The sequence below is a fragment of the Lissotriton vulgaris genome, chromosome 5 (genome assembly GCF_964263255.1).
Source record: "Lissotriton vulgaris chromosome 5, aLisVul1.2, whole genome shotgun sequence".
In the NCBI taxonomy this organism is placed as follows: domain Eukaryota; kingdom Metazoa; phylum Chordata; class Amphibia; order Caudata; family Salamandridae; genus Lissotriton; species Lissotriton vulgaris.
Window position 1 is genome coordinate 536,759,265 of NC_141693.1, and position 23,405 is coordinate 536,782,669.

The window sequence follows — 23,405 nt, forward strand, 5'->3', positions numbered from 1 at the left end:
CATCCGTCACGACAGTCTGCGTGGGAATGTCCTTGTGAAAGGGAACCCCTCTGAGGAGATTCTCCGCCGAACACCACCACTTCAGAGACTGAAGAGCATGCAGCGACAGTCTAATCTTGTCGTCCCAAGATCCTTTCCTCTGATCCCACTGGTCTTCCAAGCACTCCTGCAGCGGTCTCATGTGCAGCTGTGCGTGTGGCGTCAGGAAGATACAAGAGGCGATCAATCCGAGTAAAGAAGACACCGTCCTCACTGTTGTGGATGGAGTTGTCATAAGAGCCTGAGCCTTCCTAAGGAGTGATAATCGTCGCTCTTCCGAAGGAGACACGCTTGCTGACAGCGTATTGATGGAGGCTCCCAAGTACTGTATGCATTGGACCGGAGTCGGGACAGACTTGGCCATGTTGATGTGCAGCCCCAGCTTGTTCAAGAGAACGCACGTCTTCTGGAAATGTGCTCGCGCTTCCGAGAAGGAGGATGCCTTGATCAACCAATCGTCCAGGTACGGGTAGACTAACACCTTGTTCTTCCTCAGGTGTGCTGCTACCACCGCCATGCACTTCGAGAATGTTGTCTGCGCAGACTTTAGTCCGAATGGGAGTACTGTGTATTGATAGTGATAGGTGCCGACTTGGAACCGCAGGAACTTCCTGTGTTTGTGTGCAATGGGCACATGGAAGTAAGCATCCTGTAGGTCTATAGCGCATAGCCAGTCTCCCTGTTGCAACTGAGGGTAAATCTGATGCAACGACAGCATGCGAAACTTTTCCCTGCGAATCCATTTGTTTGCCTGCCGCAAGTCCAGAATGGGCCTGAACTCGTTCTTGTCCTTCTTGCGAACCAGAAAGAACCCTGAGTACAGACCTCTTCCTCTCTGAGACAGAGGTACGTCACTTCGCCCTTTTCCTCAACAGGATATCCGCTTCTGCCTGAAGCTCGCGCAGCTGAAACTGCGAGCTGACCAGGAGGAGGGCTGGTGAACCGAAGACTGTATCCATTGCAAACAATGTTCAGCACCCACTTGTCCCGAGTAATTTTTCTCCACTCTGCCAGAAAAAATTGAATGCTTCCCCCTACCGGAGTGGGTAACAGATCCGGGGGAAGTAGGTTCCTAGGGCCTAGACCCAGCCTGGCCCTTGGGCGCCGGGGACGACTGCTGGCCTCCTATGCCCTTCTGGCGCTTCTGGAACGGCTTACGGAACTGGTGTTGCTGTTGCGATTGTCCCGAAGCCTGGCCTCGTCCTCGGCCTTGCCCGCCGAACCGCCGTTGGAAAGGGCGGTACGTCTTCTTGGTCTCTTTAGGCTTCTCCAGGCCCACAGCCGTTAGCGTCTTGGCCTCTGCCTTCATGCGGGCCATCTCATCGTACGCATGCTTCCCGAAGAGGGTCTCACCGGAGAATGGTAGGTTGGCCACCCTCTGCTGTGCGTCCGGTTTCAGGGACGTAAGCCGGAGCCATGCGTGGCGTCGTTGGTTGACTCCGTGGCAAAATCCGTGAGCAGCCAACAGGGAAGAGTCCGCCGCAGCGCTGATAATCTGGGTCGCCACCAGCATCCCCTCATTCAGCACTTCCACGAAGTCCTCACGCTTCTACCGAGGTAAATGCTCAGCAAACCGCTCGAGGGAGTCCCAGAGGGCGCGGTCGTATCGGCCCAACAGCGCCGTGGCACTCGCAGCTTTCATGGAGGTAGCGGAAGTTCCACAGACTTTCCTCCCCGCCGAATCCATCCACCTGGTCTCCTTATCCGGGGGAACCGTGGAGGACGGAGTGGTGGCATATTGCTTGCGGGCCGCCGTCACAATGACAGAGTCAGGAGGGGCTTCAGAAACGCCGGGTCCGAATCGGGAGCCCGGTACTTCTTCAGCAACCTCGATGGAGCCGCCCTCGTCCCCGCAGGGGTGAGAAACAGGGCCATAGCTGGTTCCTCTAGGCCCGGCACCAGAGGTAGGAGAGGACGAGACAGGTGTTTTTGATGCAATGTCTCAAAAATGACTGAAGTCTTCGGAGTAGGCACCGTCAGGGATATGCCCAACTTCGCAGCGCCCCTTAAAAGGACGTCATGGAACGCCACCAGGTCATCAATCGGGGACACCCTCGTGTCCGGTGACCCCGACAGGGTAGGAGAATAGTCCCGGGTCCCAGAGGACCTCGTGTGTGAGCGAGATTCGCGCCTCCTATGGCGGCGTCTCGACCTCGTGGATGATCTGCGTCGCGATCTCTCCCTTCTCCCAGAGCGAGAGCGAGACCTGCCAGCCCGTGGCCACTCCGCCGGCTTTCGTGGCGGGGTCTTCCTTGGCTCCTCACGGGGTTTCGGTTTTGGGGTCCCCTTAGGAGGAACAGGCAAAGACGGCAGGGAAGTGGACCTCGGCGGAGGAACCTTCGGCTGCGGGGTGGGCCCATGCGGAGGGACAGGAGGTGGTGGTGGGTCGCCTGAAAGAAGTGGAGGTTTGGGTGGAGGATCCTCCTTAGGAACAGGAGGAGGAGTCGGAGTCCGAGGCCGAGATGGCGTGTACACCTCTGAGTACACCGAGCCCGGTGACCCCTTAGGCGAAGGGGGCGGAGAGCCAGCCCCATCAGCAGGTGATCGCTTCCTCTTGCGTCCTCCACTAGAAGCAGCGTGACTTCTGGGACTAGAATCCCTCTTGCGCCGTTTCGGAGAGGCTGAACGACTCCTAGACGCCGACCGCTTCCTGCTAGACGCAGAGCGTTGCTTTTCTGGCGTCGAACGACGCTTCCGTGACTCCGGCGTCGATCGCCGCCTCCGTGACGTCGACCCTCTTTTCCTCGACGTCGAACGCCGATCCCTTGACGTCGACCTCTTCCTCCGCGACGTCGTACGCCGCCTCCGCGACGTCGAGCGTTCCGTCTTAGACGACGAGCGTCGCCGTCTTCTTGATGCTCTCGACGTCGAGGAGCCCCTCGACGTCGACCGGTGCTTCGACGGCGATCGACGGTGTCGCCTTGACAGCGATCGATGGTGTCGCCTCGACGGCGAGCGTCGATGCTTGTCCCTTCGCCTTCGGCGTCAGTAGGAAGACCTTGACGTCGACGAAGACGATGACGTCGACGATGACGTCGACGAAGACGATGACGTCGACGAAGACGATGACGTCGACGAAGACGTCGACGATGACGTAGACTGAGGCTTCGACGGCGACTTCTCCATAATCTTCGACGTCGAGCCGTCACGCCGTCTCGACCCGGAGCCCCGGGGAGAAGGGGAGCACACCGCCGTCATCCCTCTCGACGTCGTCGTCGATGCAATCGACGTCGACGGAGACCGGGACCGTTTGCTGGACTTCCTGCCCCTGGGGAGCCCCCCAGAGGCCTCAGCAGAGGCAGAGGGAACCTTCCCAGCCTGCCCAGACCCACCTGCAGACGCCTCTCCTCAAGGCCAGAAAGCCTGATCTTCAGTCTGCCCCTCAAAATCCGAGCAGTAAACTGCTGGCAGATGACACAATCCTCAGGGACATGATCTTCAGGGAGGCAGACGATGCAGACATCATGGGGATCGCTCTTGGCCTTCTTCCTCCCACATGCTGGGCACTTATCAAAAAGGCCAGGCATTTTAGAGCCCTAAAACGCCTGAAACAGCACAAAAGAGAGAAAGAGAACACCAAGAATGAAACAAACACTTTTAGAACACAAAAGTGCCAAAATATCCAATAAACCCTTGAAACAAGGGAGAGCTCAATGCCAGGGTCCTGTAAGCAGGAGCCGGAAAAAAGAACTGAAAGTAGAGGGACCTGCTATGCATTCTGGGATACTGGGAGAAGTTCTGGAAAGTTCTCTTAAAGGCACAGTATCCTATTTAAGCCACATAATGGCAGCCTACGGGGCTTGTCTGTCCCTACCTTCCTCTCTATCATTCCAGAGTCTTTGACTGGGGGAGGCAAGTTTCTCTATGGTAGAAACTGGCAGGCTGTATTATGTGTAGTGTTTTTTGGTGGAATTTCTAGTTGAAGTACTGGACAGTGTAGCCTGTGGATATAGGCTGCATTATTTGTCTTTAAATTCTCTCTTAAGTGTCTTTGTAGTTTCTGCATTATTTTGACAACTTAAGAGATTATTTTTGATTGCCAGGGTCCACGCACATGGGCGGGACTATTCACTAGATTATGACTATACACAGAGATCCCCTACTACAGAACTGGGAATTATCCCGGATAATAAAATCAACATGACAACGCAAGTCAACATTCTACAGAGACTCCAGACCATCCAGACCACTGCAGCAAGGCTCATTATCAATCTCCCTCGGAGCACCGGAATCTCATCTCACCTCAGAGGTGACACTATCTCCTCATACACAAATGCAGAAAATGCAAACTCCTCAAACATACATACTGCAAAACATTGTACCAGCATACATGAACATCTGCATACTCTTTCACCGGCCAAGTAGGCACCTACTCTCAGCCACACTCACTCACACGCCTCGCATCCACAAAAGCAGAACTGGAAGTCGCTCATTCTCCTACATCTCACCCAACCCCTAGAACGCCCTACCCTAGAACGCCCTCCCCTCAATAAATCAGACCCTCCTCTTTTCTTTTTTAATTCAACAAGTACCTGAAGACCTGGCCCTTCGACTAACCCTGCGGGGCGTAGAGCCTACAAACCTGCTCAAGATGCTGGATACCCTCACAGTTAATTAGCATGCAGCACAAATCTACCTAACATAACAGGAGTACAACAATTACATGGCCAAGGTGGGAGCCATGAGTGTGAGGGATGTTGGTCACCTTCCTTAACACGCATAGCAGAGTGGAGAGGGAGAAAAACATAGGTAAAGAATCAAGACCACTTAATCCATAGTGCATGGACTGTGTATGTTGACACCTAGAAGCAAAGAACGGGCATTTCTCATTTTAAGGGTGGTGAACATGTTAACTTTGAGGTACCTCAATGTTGGAAGTAGCTGTGAAGGACTTGCGGGTGGTGTGTGTGTATTCATGGATTTGTAGCTGAAGCATGAAGATGTAGATTGCTCAGGCCAGGGTACAAGATCTCCTGCCCTGCTGCTGTGACATGGGATAAAATTAGGAGTTTGAATATCTAAACTAGGTCAAAGGAGTAACAACAAGTTTATTTCCAAGGCCAGGACTATCTCTACGACTCCTTTAGCCAAAAGAGCCAGCCTATCCTGCAGCAAAAAAGACAAGTGGACTTCCAAAAGCTCTGATGTAGGTGGAAGAAACAAAGTATCGGAAAGGAATGGCAGAGCGTAACCCCATTTAACTATTTGCAGGACCCACCTGTCGGGTGTTATGTCCAGCCACTAAAAGAGAAAATGACTGACCCCTCCTAGGGATATCATGAGCTGATAATGGCAAACTAAAGCAGCTTGGAGGCTACTGCAGAATGGGCTGGGAAATGGGAGGTTTACTGCGCCTGCAGATTTGGACGTGATCTGTTGAATCCTCGACTCCGAATGGACGGGGTACCCGTTGTTGAGTTGGTGGATCTCTGCATTGCCTACAAGTGATAAACTCCTGCCGATGCCTCAAGAGGAGCAAAATTGCTAAGGATACTGCCTTGTGGATGTAGAGAGACGGATGGGATGTGCAATGGCTCTACTTTCTATATTTCTCTAGGACGAGTCAGCCTTCTCACTGAAGAGTGAAGACCATTCAAAAGACATCCATGAGTAATCCCTGAACACCACCTTAGAAACCAGTTGATCTATTCACAAACGCAACGCCAGAGCACCACACTAGTTACGACTGCTCTTCTAAAACAGTCTGTCATGTCATAGCTTATTTCTGGCTCCATCCTAGTCATTCTGAATAGCCTGAGCCAGATTGGATTTGAACTCCACAGGGACTGCTGGCAAGAACTATGCGACAGAGTCCCATAAAGTGTCGGAGCAACTGCCCAGCAAAAAGTAGGAATTAACTAACCGAAGGGCAAGGTTAAAGAGAAAACTCATTCCTCAAATGTATCAACCCTTTCACTACCTATCTGAAGGGGGTCATACTAAAAGAGTTTGGGGTGACCGTGCTAGTGGAGGCCTAAAACACTAGGTTCTCCAGAGTAGGTGATGCACTAAAAACGGAGGGTTAGCCGGTTTGTAGCGTCCTACGAAGTATGCCCGGGATGCCGAACTTTAGCAGGTAAATTGTTTTAACTTCAAAAGATGGCAATTACAAGTCCATGACTTCAGCTGCATGTCTGATGACCAAAGCAAATGACTCGTTGAGGAACAGAGGGGGGTTTGTGGGGGGGGTGGGGGGGGGTATGTGGGTGGGGGGGGGGGGGGGGGGGGGGGGGAGGGTTAGAGAACCCAGCCAGGAAAAGTGGGCAAATACAATGATGAAGTGGTCATTTTGAAAAATAAATTAATATCCATTATTATGAAAGGCTGCCTCGTTTCGGTCAGAATCCTTTCGGAAAGATGCTGGAGCTCTGTAAAGCAACTCCTAGGCAAAGGTGCCAATTTATCGGAGTTGAAATGAACTGGGGCAGTCAGGACAAGACTGTTGCAGGACTGGACTTCGATCAAGACCGGTTCAGTTTGGAGTAGGACAAGAGAACAGGATTAAAACCCTCCTCCAGCATCAAAGTTGATGTGGCAGGAAACAGCATAGATCGTGGTGCCAGACATGCAGCCTGCTCCCGAGTCTGAGCTGAATCTGCAACAGGTTCAGGAGGCAAAGGCAGAGCCAAGAGTAGACCTGCCAGTTGTAACAACCGCAAGCCATGAGATAGTTGTGGCCCAAAGGTGCACAGAGAGATCCTGCATGTTCCCAAAAATTTGCAACAGTTTCCATGAACACTTCAACCTGTTGCGGCATCACTAATAGACTTGGAAATTCAGGGTGAATCAGCAACCTACAGAATCTGCTCCTCAACAGGGGACAGCGTATAAGCCCAGGGTGCTTCTTGACCTCTGCTCTGAATGAGATTGGTCAGGTTCCGACAATCATCACTTGGACTTCTTAGTTCTTCTTTCAGATTTTGACTTGCCCAAAGACTTGGACCATGAAGATGGATCCCAGAAGGGGCTCCAATAGCAGGAATGGTCAGCACTACCAATTCGACATAAACTTCTTCTTCTGCTGGTCAACAAAATAGCATGGCTTTGCGTTGCCAAATCAAATAGGGGTGCAAAAGACCACATTCTCGCACAACTTGAATAAGTGGTCCGAACCCAAGCACCACCAACTTAATGAGGGGGGTGGAGGATGAAACCTGCTTGCGACAGTCCTAAATAAACACATGTAAAGAAGCTTGCCATAAATACCTTAACAAGCACAGAAAGAAAGTAACTGACGTCCAGGTGTTTGGGTGGAGCTTATTAGTGGCCCCTGACGTCACTTCCGCAGCTGAGCAGATTTGATTCTGAGCCGCACAACACCAGCTTAGGGTCAATGCTGAAAAATCTTCTGGACCCAGCCTGGCACCTGGGGATATTCTCAAATTGAGGAATGTTTAGTTGCGGTATCCATCAGAAAGCAGTGTTTCACACATTCAGAAAAGGTTAACAGGTTTTTAGGATGCTGAAGTAAGGGTACAAGTTAGGCATGAAGCATTGTTTAACTCAACAACTCTGGATGGTACAATAGGTGCCGTAGCCCACAGGTGGCTCTTAACTTACAAGCCCTGGGTGCCTTTTTTGCAACATATACTAGGCATTTGAAGACCAATTAAGTAGGTCAATCACGAGTAAGCCATTTTTACCATGTTAAAGAGGGAGCATAGGCACTTCACTTCTGTTTAGCAGGGGTAAAGTGCACATGGTTTTAAGTCCAGCAAAACAGAACAACCACTGGGGAGAAAATTCATGCCAAAAATGGTCCTTTCCTACAAAGCACTTTTCTCAACTGCCATAAAAAAGCAAACCGTTTCCAAAATACCTATGAAAACAAAGTCCTGCCCAGTATTAGGGCTGTGCCTGCAGTAATCTTCCAATAATGAGACATGGCAACTTGTTAAAATCGGGCTAGAAGATGAGAAAGAACACACACAGCTGTCAACTTGTCCCAAGTCTTTCTTTTTGAAACTAGCAGATGATTGCAAATGCTACTTACCAGTATGCATCTGTTCTTGGCATTTAGGGCTGCTGACATTCATATCTGTGCATAGATCGCCGCCTAGTGTTGGGTCCGGATGATTGCACATTGTTGTCCTGGAAGAGTCTTCGAAGTATCACGAGATAGGTGGCTCCTCCCCTGGACTACAGTGCGCATGGGCATCGCCTCCATCCCCAGATTGTTTTTAGCCATTGGCAGAGATGGAGTGACATATGTGCGTGATGCCCTATGCTAAGAGTATGAAAATATGTGTAAAGAAAATACTGCAGCTGCTACAGGCGCCGGGGAGGAGGGCGGGCGATATGAATGTCAGCAGCCCTACATGCCAAGAACAGATGCATACTGGTAAGTAGCATTTGCAGTTCGAGGCATGTGGGCTGCTGAATTCGTATCTGTGCATAGAATACATAGCAGTCCCTCCATTAGCGGCGGCCGCCCGTGCCAGCTGCAGCCGTTTGAAAAAGCGTTTTGAGAACAGCCTGGCCAACAGCTGCCTGCTGTTTAGAGTGCACATCTACACAGTAATGCTTAGTGAAGGTATGTGTGGTAGACCATGTAGCTGCTCTACAAATATCTTCTAAGGGAATGTTACCTAGGAAAGCCATAGAGGCCCCCATCTTTCTGGTGGAGTGGGCTCTTGGTGGAATTGTAAGAGTGCGTTTAGCTTTAGCGTAACAGATCTGAATGCATTTCACTATCCACCTAGCGATCCCAGCTTTGGAGATAGCATTTCCCTTGTGGTGTGAGGCAAAAGCAACAAAGAGTTGCTTGGTCTTACGAAAATCTTTAGTTCTGTCCACGTAGTACATCAAGGCTCTTTTAACATCAAGGGTGTGGAGCATCCGCTCCGCCAGTGACTCTGGGTTTTGAAAAAACACTGGCAACTCAATTGTTTGGTTCATATGGAATTGAGATACCACCTTGGGTAAGAATTTAGGGTTGGTGCGGAGCACCACCCTGTTAGCGTGTACCTGGAAGAATGGTTCCTGGATGGTGAGCGCCTGCAACTCACTAACCCTCCGTAGCGATGTAATTGCTACTAAGAAAGCAACCTTCCAAGTCAGAAACTGAAGCTCACAAGAGTGCAGTGGCTCAAAGGGAGGACCCATCAGCCTTGTAAGAACCACATTGAGGTTCCATTCTGGAGCTGGTGGTGTCCGCGGTGGAATGACCCTTTTGAGTCCTTCCAGAAAAGCCTTGATAGCAGGGACCTTAAAAAGGGATAGGGTTGCCTATTCTGAAGGTATGCTGCCATCGCAGACAAATGAATGCGGATGGAAGAGTACGCCAAATTGCATTGGTACAGGTGGAACAGGTAGCAAATAATGTTCTGTATGGAAGCGTCCAGTGGGTCAATATTGTGGTTTACACAGTACATGACAAAACGCTTCCACTTGGCTGCGTAACAAGCTCGAGTAGTGGGCTTCCTTGCCTCCCGAATGATGTCCATACAATCGGGGGGAAGATTGAGGTAGCCAAACTCTAGGACTTCAGGAGCCAGATCGCCAGGTTGAGCTGTTGCGGATCTGGGTGCTGAATGTCGCCATGGCTCTGCGTCAGAAGGCTGGGGGTGAGATGAAGCCTTTGATGCGGTACCACGGAGAGTTCCAGAAACGTGGTGTACCATGGTTGGCGAGCCCACGTTGGAGCAACCAGGATGAGAGTCATCGAGTGCTGCCTGAGTTTGCGTGCCACCAGCGGTATCAGAGGTGCTGGGGGAAAAGCGTACGCAAATCTGCCTGACCAGTTCATCCACATCGCATTGCCCTGTGATTGCGGGTGTGGGAACCTGGCGGCGAAGCTTTGGCATTTTGCGTTCTCCTTTGTGGCGAACAGGTCTATCTCTGGATGACCCCACCTTTGGAAGTACGGTTGGAGTACTGATGGATGTATCTCCCACTCGTGCATCTGGTGGCTGTGCCTGCTGAGCAGGTCCGCCATCTGGTTGTCTTTGCCCGGGAGATGCTCCGCCATGAGGAAGATGTTCCTCTGAATGGCCCACTTCCACATGCTCTGAGCCAGATGAGACAGCTGCGGAGAGTGTGTGCCTCCCTGCTTCTGGATGTAGTACATGGCCGTCATGTTGTCCGTCCGGATCAACACAACCTTGTTGGACAGATGTACTTTGAATGCCTTTAAAGCCATGAAGATTGCCATCAGTTCTAGAACGTTGATGTGCATCTTCCTCTGCTGTAGTGTCCATAGTCCCTGCACCGTGTAATGGAGTACATGCGCTCCCAATCCCTGGAGAGAAGCGTCCGTCGTCAGGATAATCTGTGGCACAGGCTCCTGGAACGGTCGGCCCTTGCAAAGGTTCAGTGGATTCCACCAATGCAGAGAGTTTTACGCCCGACCGCTCACCAACACTAGGTCTGTCAGTTGCCCATGAGCCTGAGTCCACTGACGTGCCAAGCACTCCTGAAGCTGACGCATATGTAGTCTCGCGTGCGGGACGATGGAGATGCAGGAGGCCATCATGCCTATCAACTGCATGAACACCCTCGCTGGAAGCGAGTGCTGAGGTCTGAAACGTTGGATCAGAGTCTGGATGCTGGCGATTCTCACTGAATTTGGCTGCGCAGTGGCTGCCAGCGTGTCTATTGTCGCGCCCAGATACGCCGTACATGGGCGGGCTGGAGATGAGATTTTGGATAGTTCAGCGAGAATCCCAGATCGTGCAGGAGATGAATAGTGCGGGACACGTGGTCTGCGCACTGCTGTTCTGTCCTTGCCTGAATGAGCCAGTCGTCCAGATAAGGATAGACGTGGACGTTCTGGCGTCGCAGATGCGCCGCCACAGTCGCCAGGCACTTCGTAAAGACCCTTGGCGCTGTGGTGACCCCGAACGGCAGAACCCTGAACTGGTAATGCTGGTCTAGGATTGTGAATCTGAGATACTTCCTGTGTGAAGGATGCAGGGGAATATGAAAGTACGCATCCTTTAGGTCCAGTGTGGCCAGGAAATCCCCCTGCTGAAGCAGAGGGATAACCTGCTGCAACGTGAGCATATGGAAGTGCTCCGAGACAATATACCAGTTGAGGGGCCTGAGGTCCAGGATGGGCCTGAGGGATCCGTCCTTTTTGGGGATCAAAAAGTACAGGGAGTAAACCCCTGTTCCCCTTTCTTGCAGTGGAACGAGCTCGATTGCCCCTTTTTGCAGCATGACTGACCTCCTGCTGCAACAAGTGCAAGTGCTCGCCGGACATAGGACGGCTTCTTGGAGGAATGTTTGGTGGAGTGGAAGTAAGTTCCAGACAGTAACCGTACTGGATAAGAGATCTCACCCACCTGTCCGTGGTGATGGATTTCCACGCGGGCAGGAACTGCTGGAGTCTCCCCCCGACCGGTGTTGAGTGGTCGGGGGGCAGTGACAAGACGTCCCTGCTTGTTGGCGGCGGTGGACCTGGAGCTATTGTTTCCACGTCCCCTGCCCTTGACATTGTTGCCTCTGTAGCCACCTCTACCCTTGTTTGTGTATGAGGTCTGGGTATTGCCTTTATAATACTGGGTGGATTGCGATGCTTGACCCCTGGAGGTGCCTCTGGAATTGGAGCGGCGAAAGGAACCACCCCGAAACTGCTGAGATTGGAGGGCCCCCATAGATTTAGCAGTGTCCGTGTCTTTTTTCATTTTTTCCAGTGTCGCATCCACCTCAGGGCCAAACAGGTGGTCAGGATTAACTGTTTGGTTGAGTATGGTGGTTTGGATATCTGGTTTAAAGCCTGATATGCGAAGCCATGCATGTCTTCTCAGCAACACACTAGTGTTGATTGCCCTGGAGGCAGTGTCAGCCACATCTAGCGCACATTTGATGGAAGCGTTAGTGATTAGCTTGCCCTCCTGAATTAACATCTCCCCAGCCTCCTTGTACTGGTCAGGTAAGTGCTGCAGCAGTGTCTCTAGGGTGTCATAGTGAGCCCTATCGTAGCGTGCAAGTAGGGCCTGCGTGTTAGAAATACGCCAGATGTTAGCTGCCTGCGCAGCAATCCTTTTCCCTGAGGCCTCGAATATTTTCGACTCTTTGTCCGGGGGAGGAGCGTCACCAGTTGTCTGTGAATTCGCCCTCTTCCGAGCGTTGGATACAACCAAAGAGTCCAGTGGCAGGTGTCCCTTGATATATGTTGGATCCGAGGGTGCTGCCTTATATTTTTTATCAATTCGAGGGTTAATTACACGCGCCAGAGTGGGCTCCTTGAAGACCTCCGGCGCGTGCTTTAGCACTCCCTTGAGCATTGGCAAAGTTTTGACCGACTTCTCAGCCACCGAGAAAGTGTCAAACAAAAAGTCCACATCCACAGGATCCGAGTACAGCTCAACATCGTGGTTAGCTGCTGCCCTTTCAATCAAGGCGTTGAAGGCTGCAGAGTCCTCCGTTGGCGAGGTCTTTGCCGCAAAGAGCTGCGGTTCCTGACCCGATTGCGGGTCATCTGGGTCGGCTCCGGCTGACCACGGTTCATGTTCCTCCTCCGGATCCGAGTACGCCGGATAGTTGTACTCGACCTCCTCCTCATCGTCACCTTCCCCCGTGTTAGAACGCGTAGGAGAACGTTCCACTTGTTTGGGAGACGAAGGTCCCAAAGGGGCCGAAGCGCCCGCCGAGTCCTTCTTGTTTTTTAGAGGAATCCGAAAATGTTCCAGCACTGGTTCCGTGGTGATTTTCCGTTTGAGGAGGGACAATTTTCCCGTATTGGCGTCGATGAAGACCTCACGCCGTTCTTCCTCAGCGAGTGGCTGGAGCCGAGGCTTCGACCCCCCCAGCGACGCTTTGGGCGTCGACACCTCCTTCGAAGGCACGTCCGTCCCCTGCTTCGGAGCGAAGGCTTTCGGCGCCGACTTCGGCGGCAGGGTGTAGCGGATAGGCGTTTGCGCCTTCGCCGGCTTCGATGCGGGCTTCGGCTGCACTCCCTCAGATACGGGAACCTCAGCGTTTCGGATCCGTTGGAGGGATTCGACAACCTTCGTAAAGGCCGGAGAGGGCTTGACTGGTTCGAGCGATTTCCCTGAGTCGGGAGTCGAGTCTGCCGGGGGCAGCGTCTTCGGAGTCGACACCTTGCCCTCCTTGGCTCCCCCAGTAGGAGCCGGCACCGCCGGAGCCTTGGAGTCACTTCGGTGCTTCTTCGGAGCCTTTTTCGGGTCGTCGACCTCAACAGTCTTCGGCGCCGACGTAGCCGCGTCGGCCACCTTCGTCTTCGGCGTCGACCCCGAGGCCTTGGGGTCGGCCATCTTGGCGTGGCCTTTCAAGTCGGCCATTTTGACTTTAGGTGTTGACGCCTCTAGAGCCGTCTGCCCCACCAGTGGAGCTTTCACTTTCGGTTTCGAAACCGACGGTGTAGATCCCGATGGCTTCACTTTCGTTTTCTTCAACGGGAGTGGCTCTTCAGAAATGTCCGCGGCCGGGCCGAGAGGCGGGGCAGTTGGACTATTAGTAAGGTCTTGGGTAAGGCCCGAAGGCGATCCCTCGACCTGGGCCGTATGTTGGGGATTGACCCCCGAATCAGTCTGGGGGTGCTCCTCCTCCGAGCTATCCCCCACGGTGGCAATGGCCCCATCGTCGTCCCCTACCTCGTCGCCGGCTTCATCAAACTCCTCATCTTCTGCGTCGTAGTCCTCTCCCTCCGACGCAGGGTTAGAGTCCGAAACCTGAAAGACATTTTCGTCGTCTTCAAATCCTTCAAAGATGTTGTCCGGCAAGGGCGCAGGGGGTGCCGCCAACTGGGCCTGGAGTCGAGCGGCCCGACGATGCTTCAGGGTCTTCTTGCACCGGAACTTCGAGCAGGCCATACACCTGGTCTCGTCATGGTCCGGTGATAAACACTTGTTGCACACAGGGTGCACGTCGAGGTGTGAATACTTGGAGGTGCACACCGGGCACCTCTTGAATGGAGTCCGTTCCATGTCAGGAACTTTTGAGAGTCGAGTAGGCCCGTCCGCGCCGAGAGCACGCGGAGGGTCAGGAAGCGTTCGGAGCTGACAAGAAGATAACCCGAATGAAACAATACCGACGCCCAGCCTAAAGACCTTTTGGTCTCAAGTCGAATCGCAAAACTACTATCGGTTCCGACAGAGGGAACCGAAACACATCCGAACCCAATGGCGGAAAAAAACAATCTGGGGATGGAGGCGATGCCCATGCGCACTGTAGTCCAGGGGAGGAGCCACCTATCTCGTGATACTTCGAAGACTCTTCCAGGACAACAATGTGCAATCATCCGGACCCAACACTAGGCGGCGATCTATGCACAGATATGAATTCAGCAGCCCACATGCCTCGAACTCCCAGGTTTCCTGGAGGGCGATAATATTATGTCCCGAAACTAAACTTATCCATCCCTTATCATCACGTTTAGAGTTGAGTCCTGCCACATTCCAACTTCGTATCTTACATGCATCGCTTGTTCTACTCCCAACCTCTTCTGTCTCATAAGTGGGGTCACCCGATAGTCAGTCTATGTCCTCCAACCCTGACAGGGGAGCAAAGCGGTTAGCAATAGCCAAAGCGGGGCCCTCAAGAACATTCTGGTGAACACAGGGTTGATTACTCAAAGGAATATTTGGGAGCCTCGGAGGACACAGGGGTACATGTAATTTCGGCATACCCTCACTCAGAGATGCGCTCCCTCCCCCCCTGGTAACCCCAGGGCCTCTAGCATGCAACATGCGCCCTGGCGGTGGGTAAAAAAAGCCCAAAGGGACTGGTCTTAATTTGTCCGTTAGAGATATATCAGAGCCATCCCAAAAGAGCCTATACGCTAGGTCAGCCCTGCTAAAGTTGACGACCACACAGTCACCTTGGATGGATTTCCGTTGTTTGCCTATCCAGCCCACCCTCCTTGAGAATATGATTTCATCGGACATGTTCATGCCACAACATTTGTCTGCGCACCATTTTTTAGATTTAACCATAAGGTCCCTGGAGGATTCTACCTCCCCTTCCCTTAAGGGGGCACCCCAACAAATACAGCAACCAAAGGGGACGCTTCAGGTGGTAGGTTAAGCTTGTATTTGCTGTTAACAGGACCTCACAGGGTTGGGGATACATCGTGGAAGTTGTGTATGTGGCTGCCCCTCTAACGACAAGGGCGACACCTCCAAAGCTGGGGGTAGTGTGTTAATGACCCCTCCACCAATCAGGGGATGTGAGCCCGGGCTAGGTGCCTGTACCTGCACCGGCTCCACCGTACCCACCTCCATCCTCTGAACCTCACCCTCGTGGGACTTTGAGTTAACATGGGGGGCCTTGTTAGGTATAGTATTAGCTATAAGTCTGTCAATTAATGTACATTTCTTAAGCAGACCTTCTAAACAAGTGTTCAAAGTGTCCACAATATCCTTTGCTATCCCAACCAGTAGAGGTTCAATTCTGGAAACAAAAAGCTCCTCCAGTTTGTCACCCAATAAGTCATTTGTTATATTTAGTAAGCATGGGCTTGCTGCGTTGTTATCCCGTGCACCCTTAGTTATGGGTGTAGTGGTCTGCTGACTCAGTTCAGGCAAGCTTACTGAAGGTGATTGGTTGCAAACCTCAGCTGTGGGGCATGTAGGTGGGAGGGTGGCAATAGTCACAATGGGATAGAGTGACACAGGGGGGGGGGGTACATGTCACAGGTGGATTGCCCGCCGCTGGGGGGGGAAGGTACAACAGTAGTTGATGGGGAGGTGCCTGTCAGCCCCAGCTCAAGTTCAGCATTGGCAATTTCCTTAGATAGTTCTCCCACCACTGATGTTAGGTAGGTCATAATTGATTTGGAATGTCTTGGGACATTGGCCTTCTTCCCGCCCTCCTTCATATTTGTAGCCTTCTTTCGCTTACCCATGGTTGCTTGCAGATGTCAGTGGAGTGGCCCAGCCCGGCCTCCTTCGGCCCCGGATGGCCACAGACGGCCCCGCCCTTGTCCCGGGCTTCTCCCGGCGTGCGCCAGCGCGCGGGACGGGGTACTGGCGCTGCCTTTATGCGCCTTCTGGCGCTGGTGAGGGCGTCACTGGAGTGGGAGGGGCCCCGGCGGAGCCAAGCCCGGCCGGGAACCTGGCGGAGCAAAACCCGGCCCTTTGCTGGTGGTGCTGCGGCGCTTTGGGAACTGCGCCAGTCCGTGATGCTGCAGGTAGCGTCTGTGTCCCCCAACAAGAGTTTGCTGCTGGCGCTGCCTTTATGCGCCTCCTGGCGCTGGTGAGTGAGTCACTGGAGTGGGAGGGGCCCCGGCGAAACCAAGCCCGGACAGGAACCTGGCGGAGCAAAGCCCGGCCCTTTGCTGGTGGTGCTGCGGCGCTTTGAGAACTGCGCGCGTCCGTGATGCTGCAGGTAGCGTCTGTGTCCCAAGTCATTAGGTTTATTTTTGATCGGTTCTGATTTTTCAGCGTACTTTTATCTTCTATTTTTATATTTATGGACAAACCATGGTTATTCAAAGTTTTTACCTAGTCAGTGATGGATTAACATGGTTGGACCATTGATTCAGTAGTACCCTTCACAAGCCTACACTGTCCATACATACAATGGGATAAATAAAGCAATGTCAAAGCATTCTAGGTGAAGATGGCCAAGTGGAAGAAATGGCAAGACTACCTTAAGGTCATCATCATGGCATATTACAGTCACATGGAGTCTAAGATGTACATTTCAGCATTCATTGAAAATCGGATTCTCTTAACATTGGGAAGGAAGAAGTGCTGAGAATGTGACTGGCCCACAAACAAAAAATTGAACTTCCAAGAAAAGAAAAATTGGTCCACCTTTATTACTGCTTTGGGTTGCGAGGCTGTACTAAATGGAGAAGTGGGCTTTATGAGGCTAGTTGGAGGGCATGCACAACATAACACCGCCCATTTTTCCAGTCCTTTGGCACATTTCCCAAGTACATAAATTCACCATGATTCTAAACAATCCATACTATTGCCAGTTTCACATACAATCTCCACTCAGTACCCAGAAATACATGGTGAATTAAATTCAGTTACCTTTCACAAAGGAACATCCTTTAATATCTTGAGCAAGCCGCAGGGTCTTTCTTTTGTGGAACTTGCTAGTAGATATTGGCTCCAGTAAATCATAAATGCACTCATTGTAGATTTCGCAAAAAGAAACCCAAACCGAGAACCTCACTGAACTCAACTCATTCAGGTCATTTAGCCCTGTGTCCTTTGCTTGTTCTTCAGGGTCAAGAGAAGCATCAGAGTTCTGCAAGCTTCCTGGCAAATAAACACAATTAGGATCAGTATTTTACAGGAATTGGAAATGTTCAAACCAGCCAAGCAGTGTCAGAAGCAGCATTTCAAGCACAATTTAAATAAGGTTAAGTGTCAGGAGAAGAACATTTAGTGTTCATAACAAAACTTGTTGTTAGGTGGAGACGAAGGATCATACTTTTTTGCAATGTAATAAATGCACAAGTTACTTACCTTCGGTAACGATATGTCTGTAAGAAACAGTAGTTAGTATTAGATTCCTTACCTTAGAATATCCCCAGGAGTCTGTCTGGATATGGAAATTTTTGCGTAGCAGTACCCTTGCGCGTCAGTAGGCGTCGTTTTGCGGCTCCTCGTCCGTCTACAGCGCCGGGCTGACGTCGCCGGAGTACTTGGGTACCGCCCTCGCGCGCCGACGTTCGTTCTTATACACAGCTTTTCCGCACCAGAAATGCAGAGCCATGATAAAAACTAACACTGGTGCCATGAAACTAGGGCCCTGAAAGGGGAGGACCTTAACCCTAGATATCGGTTCGCAGAACGGGGAGGATGGGTGGGGCGGTAAGAAATCTAATACTAACTACTGTTTCTTACAGATATATCGTTACCGAAGGTAAGTAACTTGTGCATCTGAAAGTAACAGGTTAGTATTAGATTCCTTACCTTAGAATAGATATCCCAGCAATACCAACCCCGGTGGTGGTTCTGCGAACCAATGATCACACCAGAAAGTCCTAGAGAATGTAACGGCCGAAAAAGCCATCTCACCGGACTTGGCTGTCCAGGGAGTAATGTCTTGCGAATGTGTGCAGCGAGGCCCACGTAGCTGCCTGACAGATGTCCTGCAAGGGGACTCCCCGACCCAGGGCAGTGGTAGCTGCCGTGGCCCGAGTGGAATGGGCACGTAGCCCCACAGGAGCCTCCTTTTTAGCCAATGAATAACAAGCCTTGATGCACAAGTATCCCATTGGGGAATGGTCCGTTTGTGCACCGCCCGTCCCTTCTTAGCGCCCACGTAACCAACAAAGAGCTGGTCATCCAACCGGAACTGGCGTGTGCGATCAAGATAGTATGAAAGCGCACGTTTTGGGTCCAGACGGTGGAGCCTCTCTTCCTCTTTTGAGGGATGCGGAGGCGGAAAGAAGGTAGGCAAGGTGATGGACTGCCCGATGTGGAAGGCTGTGACTACCTTGGGCAGGAAAGAGGGTCGCGACCGCAACACAAAAAGGAAAGGAGGTTTAGAAGAAAGAGCCTAGAGCTCACTCACCCTCCTGGCAGAGGTGATGGCAACCAGGAATGCAGTCTTAAGAGTAAAAAGATGAAGAGGACAGTTATGAAGTGGCTCGAAGGGAGCGCACATCAGATAAGTCAGAACAAGGTTCAAGTCCCACTGAGGCATCATGAAAGGAACAGGAGGGAACATATGAGTGATGCCCTTCAAAAACCTATTTACAACTGGGGACTTGAACAAAGAGGGCTGATCAGGTAGCCTTAAGAAGGCGGAAATGGCAGAGAGGTAGCCCTTGATAGTGCCCAGAGAAGAGCCCTGCTGGGCAAGAGAAAGAAGAAAGAAGAGAACCTCAGAAAGAGGGGCAGAGAGTGGATCCACAGCCTTTGCAGTGCACCATGCCACAAATTTGTTCCACCTGCAGGAGTATACAGATTTTGTCGAGGGACGCCTGGCTGCCAAGACAACATCACAGACTTCAGGAGGCAAGTCAAATGGCCTCATCTGTCGCTGTTCAATCTCCACGCATGGAGGTGGAGGCTGGACAGGTTCGGGTGGAGGACCGTCCCCTGCTGCTGGGACAGAAGGACCTCCTGAAGAGGCAGACGAATCGGGGGATCGACTGACATGCTGAGTAGCTCGGGATAACAGTATCTTCGTGCCCAGTCCGGAGCCACAAGGATGACTTGGGCCCGGTCGCGCCTGATCTTCTTCAGTACTCTGGGCAGAAGTGGTATAGGAGGAAAGGCGTACAACAGACTGCAACTCCACTCGCGACGAAAAACGTCTCAGAGCAAGCGCCGCCTTGGAAATTCCAACACGCAGAACTAATTACATTGCGCGTTCTCTTCTGTGGCGAATAGATCTTACCAAGTCTCTCCCCACTGCTGAAAGAGACCTTGCACAACGTCAGAGTTCAGACGCCATTCGTGATCCATCAGGCACCAACGGCGGAGTCCACCCGCCCTGGCTTTCAGGGAACCTGCCAGGTGTTGAACCACCAGGGTCACGCCCTGATATTCCCGCCACTGCCAGAGGCGCATAGCCTCCAGGCATAGGGTCCATGACACCATCCCGCCCTGTTTGTTGGCGTACCACATGGCGATGGTGTTGTCCGTGAACACCTACACTACACTGCCCCTGACAGAGGGGAGGAATGCCTTCAGTGCAAGCCGGATCGCCGGCAGCTCCAGAAGGTTGATGTGGAGCAGGGACTCCGCCGGAGACCAGTCCTCCGCCTCTCCCATGTGGCCCCCCAGCCCTGGAGGATTCGTCCATCACAACTATGTGCTCCGGTTGGGGTAGGGAGAGGGATCTGCCGCTGACCCAATCGCGGTCCTTGAGCCACCACTGCAACTGTCTTGCAGTGCCCTCCGAGATCAAGACATGGTCAGACAAATTGCCCTGATGCTGGGCCCACTGAAACTTCAGGTCCCATTGCAAAGCCTGCATCCGCCACCAGGCGTGATGAACCAGAAAGATGCAGGAGGCCATCAGCCCCGGAAACAGCAGCGTCCACCTGACCGAGACTCAGGATAACGGCTGAAAGATAGGAATCCGAGCCTGAATATCCCGAACCCGCTGTTCGGGAGGATAAACCCGAAACTGCGCAGAGTCTAGAACCGCTCCGATGAAGAGGAGCTTCTGAGAGGGACACAGGTGCGACTTCGGCACATTGATGGAGAACTTCAGCAGGTGCAGGAGGTCGGCCGTAGTATGGAGGTGGCTTAAGACTGCCTGGGGCGAGCCCGCCTTCAACAACCAGTCGTCGAGGTAGGGGAAGACTGAAACCCCTAACCTGCGCTGAGGAGCTGAGACCACTGCCGTCACTTTCGTGAACACCCGTGGAGCGCTGGAAAGGCCGAGGTGGAGCACGGTAAACTGAAAGTGTTTGTGGTCTACCTTGAACCGCAGGTAATGCCGGTGGGCCGGCAGGACGGTCATGTGAAAATAAGCGTCCTGCAAGTCCAAGGCTACCATCCAGTCTCTCGGGTCCAGGGCAGCTAAGACCTGAGCCAGAGTCAGCATCTTGAACTTTTCCTTCCAGAGGAAGCCGTTGGCATACCGCAGGTCCAAGATAGGGCGTAGGCCCCCTTTGCCCTTCTTGGGAACCAGACAGTAGTGGGAGTAACAACCACACCCCACATCTGGCCCAGGAACGCGCTGGATGGCCCCCTTGGCCAGGAGGGCCGTAACTTTCTCTTGCAGAAGTTTCAAGTGTTCCCCCGAAACGCGGTGGTTCTGCGGCGGTGGCATGGCTGGAGGGGTCGCCTCGAAGGGGAGGGAGTAGCCCCTTCGGACAATTTGCAGCACCCACGTGTCCGATGTGATGGAATGGAATGGAATGAAAATTTGTAAAGCGCGATGGCTACCCAAAGGCGTCCCAGCGCTGTAGACAGACTGGAGGGTTGAGCTGTAGGGCGGGGGTGGGGGGAGCAGAGGGTGGGTTAAGTTTGAGATTTATTAAAAAGCCAAGTTTTTAGGAGTTTTCGAAATGTGAGCAGGTTGGATTCTGACCTGATTGTGAGTGGCAGAGTGTTCCAGATCCTGGCCAAGTTGTAGGAAAGCGAGCGGCCTCCGCATCTGGCTCTTTTTATACGTGGTACGGAGGTTAGGTAGGAGGTCGCGGATCTGAGGGCTCGAGGAGGATGGTATGCTTCAACCAAATGTTGATTTATGGCGGGCCTGTTCCCCAGTAGGAGCGGTGCGCGACGCACATGCTCTTGAATTCTGTTCTAGCTTTCATGGGTAGCCAGTGAAGGTCCTTCAATCTGGCTTTTACTGAGGATCGGCGAGGGAGGTTCAAGAGGATTCTTGCTGCGCAGTTTTGGACAACTTGCAGTTTGGACAGTGTGGACTGTGGGGCGCCTAGGTATAGGGCGTTACCGCAGTCGAGGCGTGACAGGATTAGTCCTTGGACCATGATTCGTCTGGAGTGAAACGGGAGAAGCCAAAAGCAGATGGCGGCTAGTTTGGTGGCTTGGTAGTTGAAGGTGAGATTGCGGTCGAGCCAGATCCCAAGGCTCTTAATTTGATCCTTAGGTTGGGGGGGGCTACCTAAACAGAGGGGCCAGATGGTATCGATGGATGGAGCGCCGGTGGTGGCGAACCCTGCCCCCCACTGGCGTTAAATGGGCCTGAAAGCTCGGACTAGGAAGGCTTTGAGGCGGATGCTGCGGGGGTGAATGTGGACTGGCCGCGCAGTTGTCCCCTGTTACCGCCACAACGGTAACCACGCTCGCCGCTGCACTGGATGGTAGTCTGCGGCCCGTGGCTGGCAGGACGTATGGGGCGCCCCTTCCGTGGCCACAAAAGGAGCGCTGGGCAGAAGATTGCTGGCGTGGGGCCGACAGGCCCAAGGACTTGGCCGTAGCCCTGGAGTCCATAAAGCGTTCCAACGCACTATCTGCCTTGCCACCGAAGAGATGGCTGCCATCGAACGGCATGTCTGTGAGCGTGTTCTGGACATCAGCGAAGAAGTTGGCGGACCTCAGCCAGGCGTGGCGGCGAACCGCCACAGACTTGGAAATCGCTCTCCCCAGCGAGTCTGTGGTATCCAGTCCACATCGTATGTAATACCGCACTGCGTCTCGTCCCTCCGCGAGGGCTTGAGCGAGCTTCACCCGGGCTCCCTCCGGGCATTCAGGCAGCACGGCTGCAACGGTATCCCACAGGGAGTGGGTGTAACGGCCCAAGAGGCACGTGGTGATGACCGACCACAACCCCAAACTAAGGAAGGAGAACATCTTCTTGCCGAATTGCTCATACCTCTTGGATTCCCGATCCGGAGGTGCAGTCGGGAATGCGGATTGGGAAGTAGATGCCTGGATAACCAGGCTCTCGAGGGTGGGGTGGGTGGACAAGAAACTAGGGTCGCCCGGAGCAGGGCAGTGGTGCCTAGCGACGTTCCTATCTACAGGAGGACCTGTAGTGGGGCTGGACCAAGTGCCCAACAGGACGTCCGTGAGAGCCTTATTAAACGGCAGTAGAGGCTCTGGGAAGATTACCTGCAGTTTAAGGACCTCTGTGAGGATGTTAGACCTCACCGTTGCGCCGGGAACTCAAGAGCAAAGGCTTTGGCTGCCCTCATCAGCACCACACTAGGTAGCCCCCTCCTCCGTAGCCACGGTAGGAGGGGAGACAAAACCTGTGTCTTGGGAGGTATCCAGGCCACTGGCCTCCCCTAGTTCCTGTGTCCAGTCCTGAAATTACTTCCACTCACGTGCCAGAGGGTCCTCCGACCCCTCCCAGCCTCCCTCGTCGTCAATCTCCTGATATTCAGGGGTAAAGGATGGACCCAGATCCTCGAAGAATTCCTCTTTGGCCGGCGCTGTATGAGTCATCGAGCGACGACGCTCCGGCGTCTGATCAGGACCGAGGGTAGGACCAGGGAAGGCGTCGTACGGGGACTGCGCCGGGGGTGACACCCTAGTGGTAGACACTGGCGGGGTGGTACGTTCGACCAGCGCCGACCAGGATCCAGAACCAGTGGGGCCCTGCGACGCGGGACCGAAGTCGCCGACGGTGCCGGAGCACCGGCCCGCTTGGGCTCCCCAGTCGGGGCCACGTGGCCCGAAGGCGCCGCTGAACCAAACGGAGGAGTGAGCGACCTCATGGCCATGAGGAAGGCCTCGATCTCCTCCGGTGTCCCGTTCTGCCCAGGGACCGGCGGGTATGGAGCAGACCGCGACGCCTACGGCTCCGGCTGAGCCGCGTGGGCGGTGTTACCCGAACCCCCGGCCGCATCACGCGAGCGTCGGGAGGAGCCAGAAGAGCGATGTTACCTCTTCGACTTCTTGTGCCTCTTACCTGAAGACTTGGAGCCCGACGAGTGGTTTCTACTCGCCAAGCTGTGAATACTCCGGCCCCCCGACCAGTCCCTCGACCAGTCCCTCGACCTCCTTCCGGACCGGGACCTCGAGGCGCTTACGGGACCGCTCCCGCCTAGCCTTCAACGTCAA

The 23,405-nt window shown here is 53.1% G+C and overlaps 1 protein-coding gene across 1 annotated transcript in view; it reads right to left on the reverse strand.

Annotated features, from left to right (window-relative positions):
- Positions 1 to 23,405, reverse strand: part of KIF20B (kinesin family member 20B) — an 870,233-nt gene that overhangs the window by 646,011 nt on the left and 200,817 nt on the right. The window contains exon 8 of the mRNA XM_086921981.1: positions 16,989 to 17,219. Within this exon, the coding sequence (XP_086778107.1) occupies positions 16,989 to 17,219 (231 nt within the window). The remainder of the gene's footprint in view (positions 1 to 16,988; positions 17,220 to 23,405) is intronic.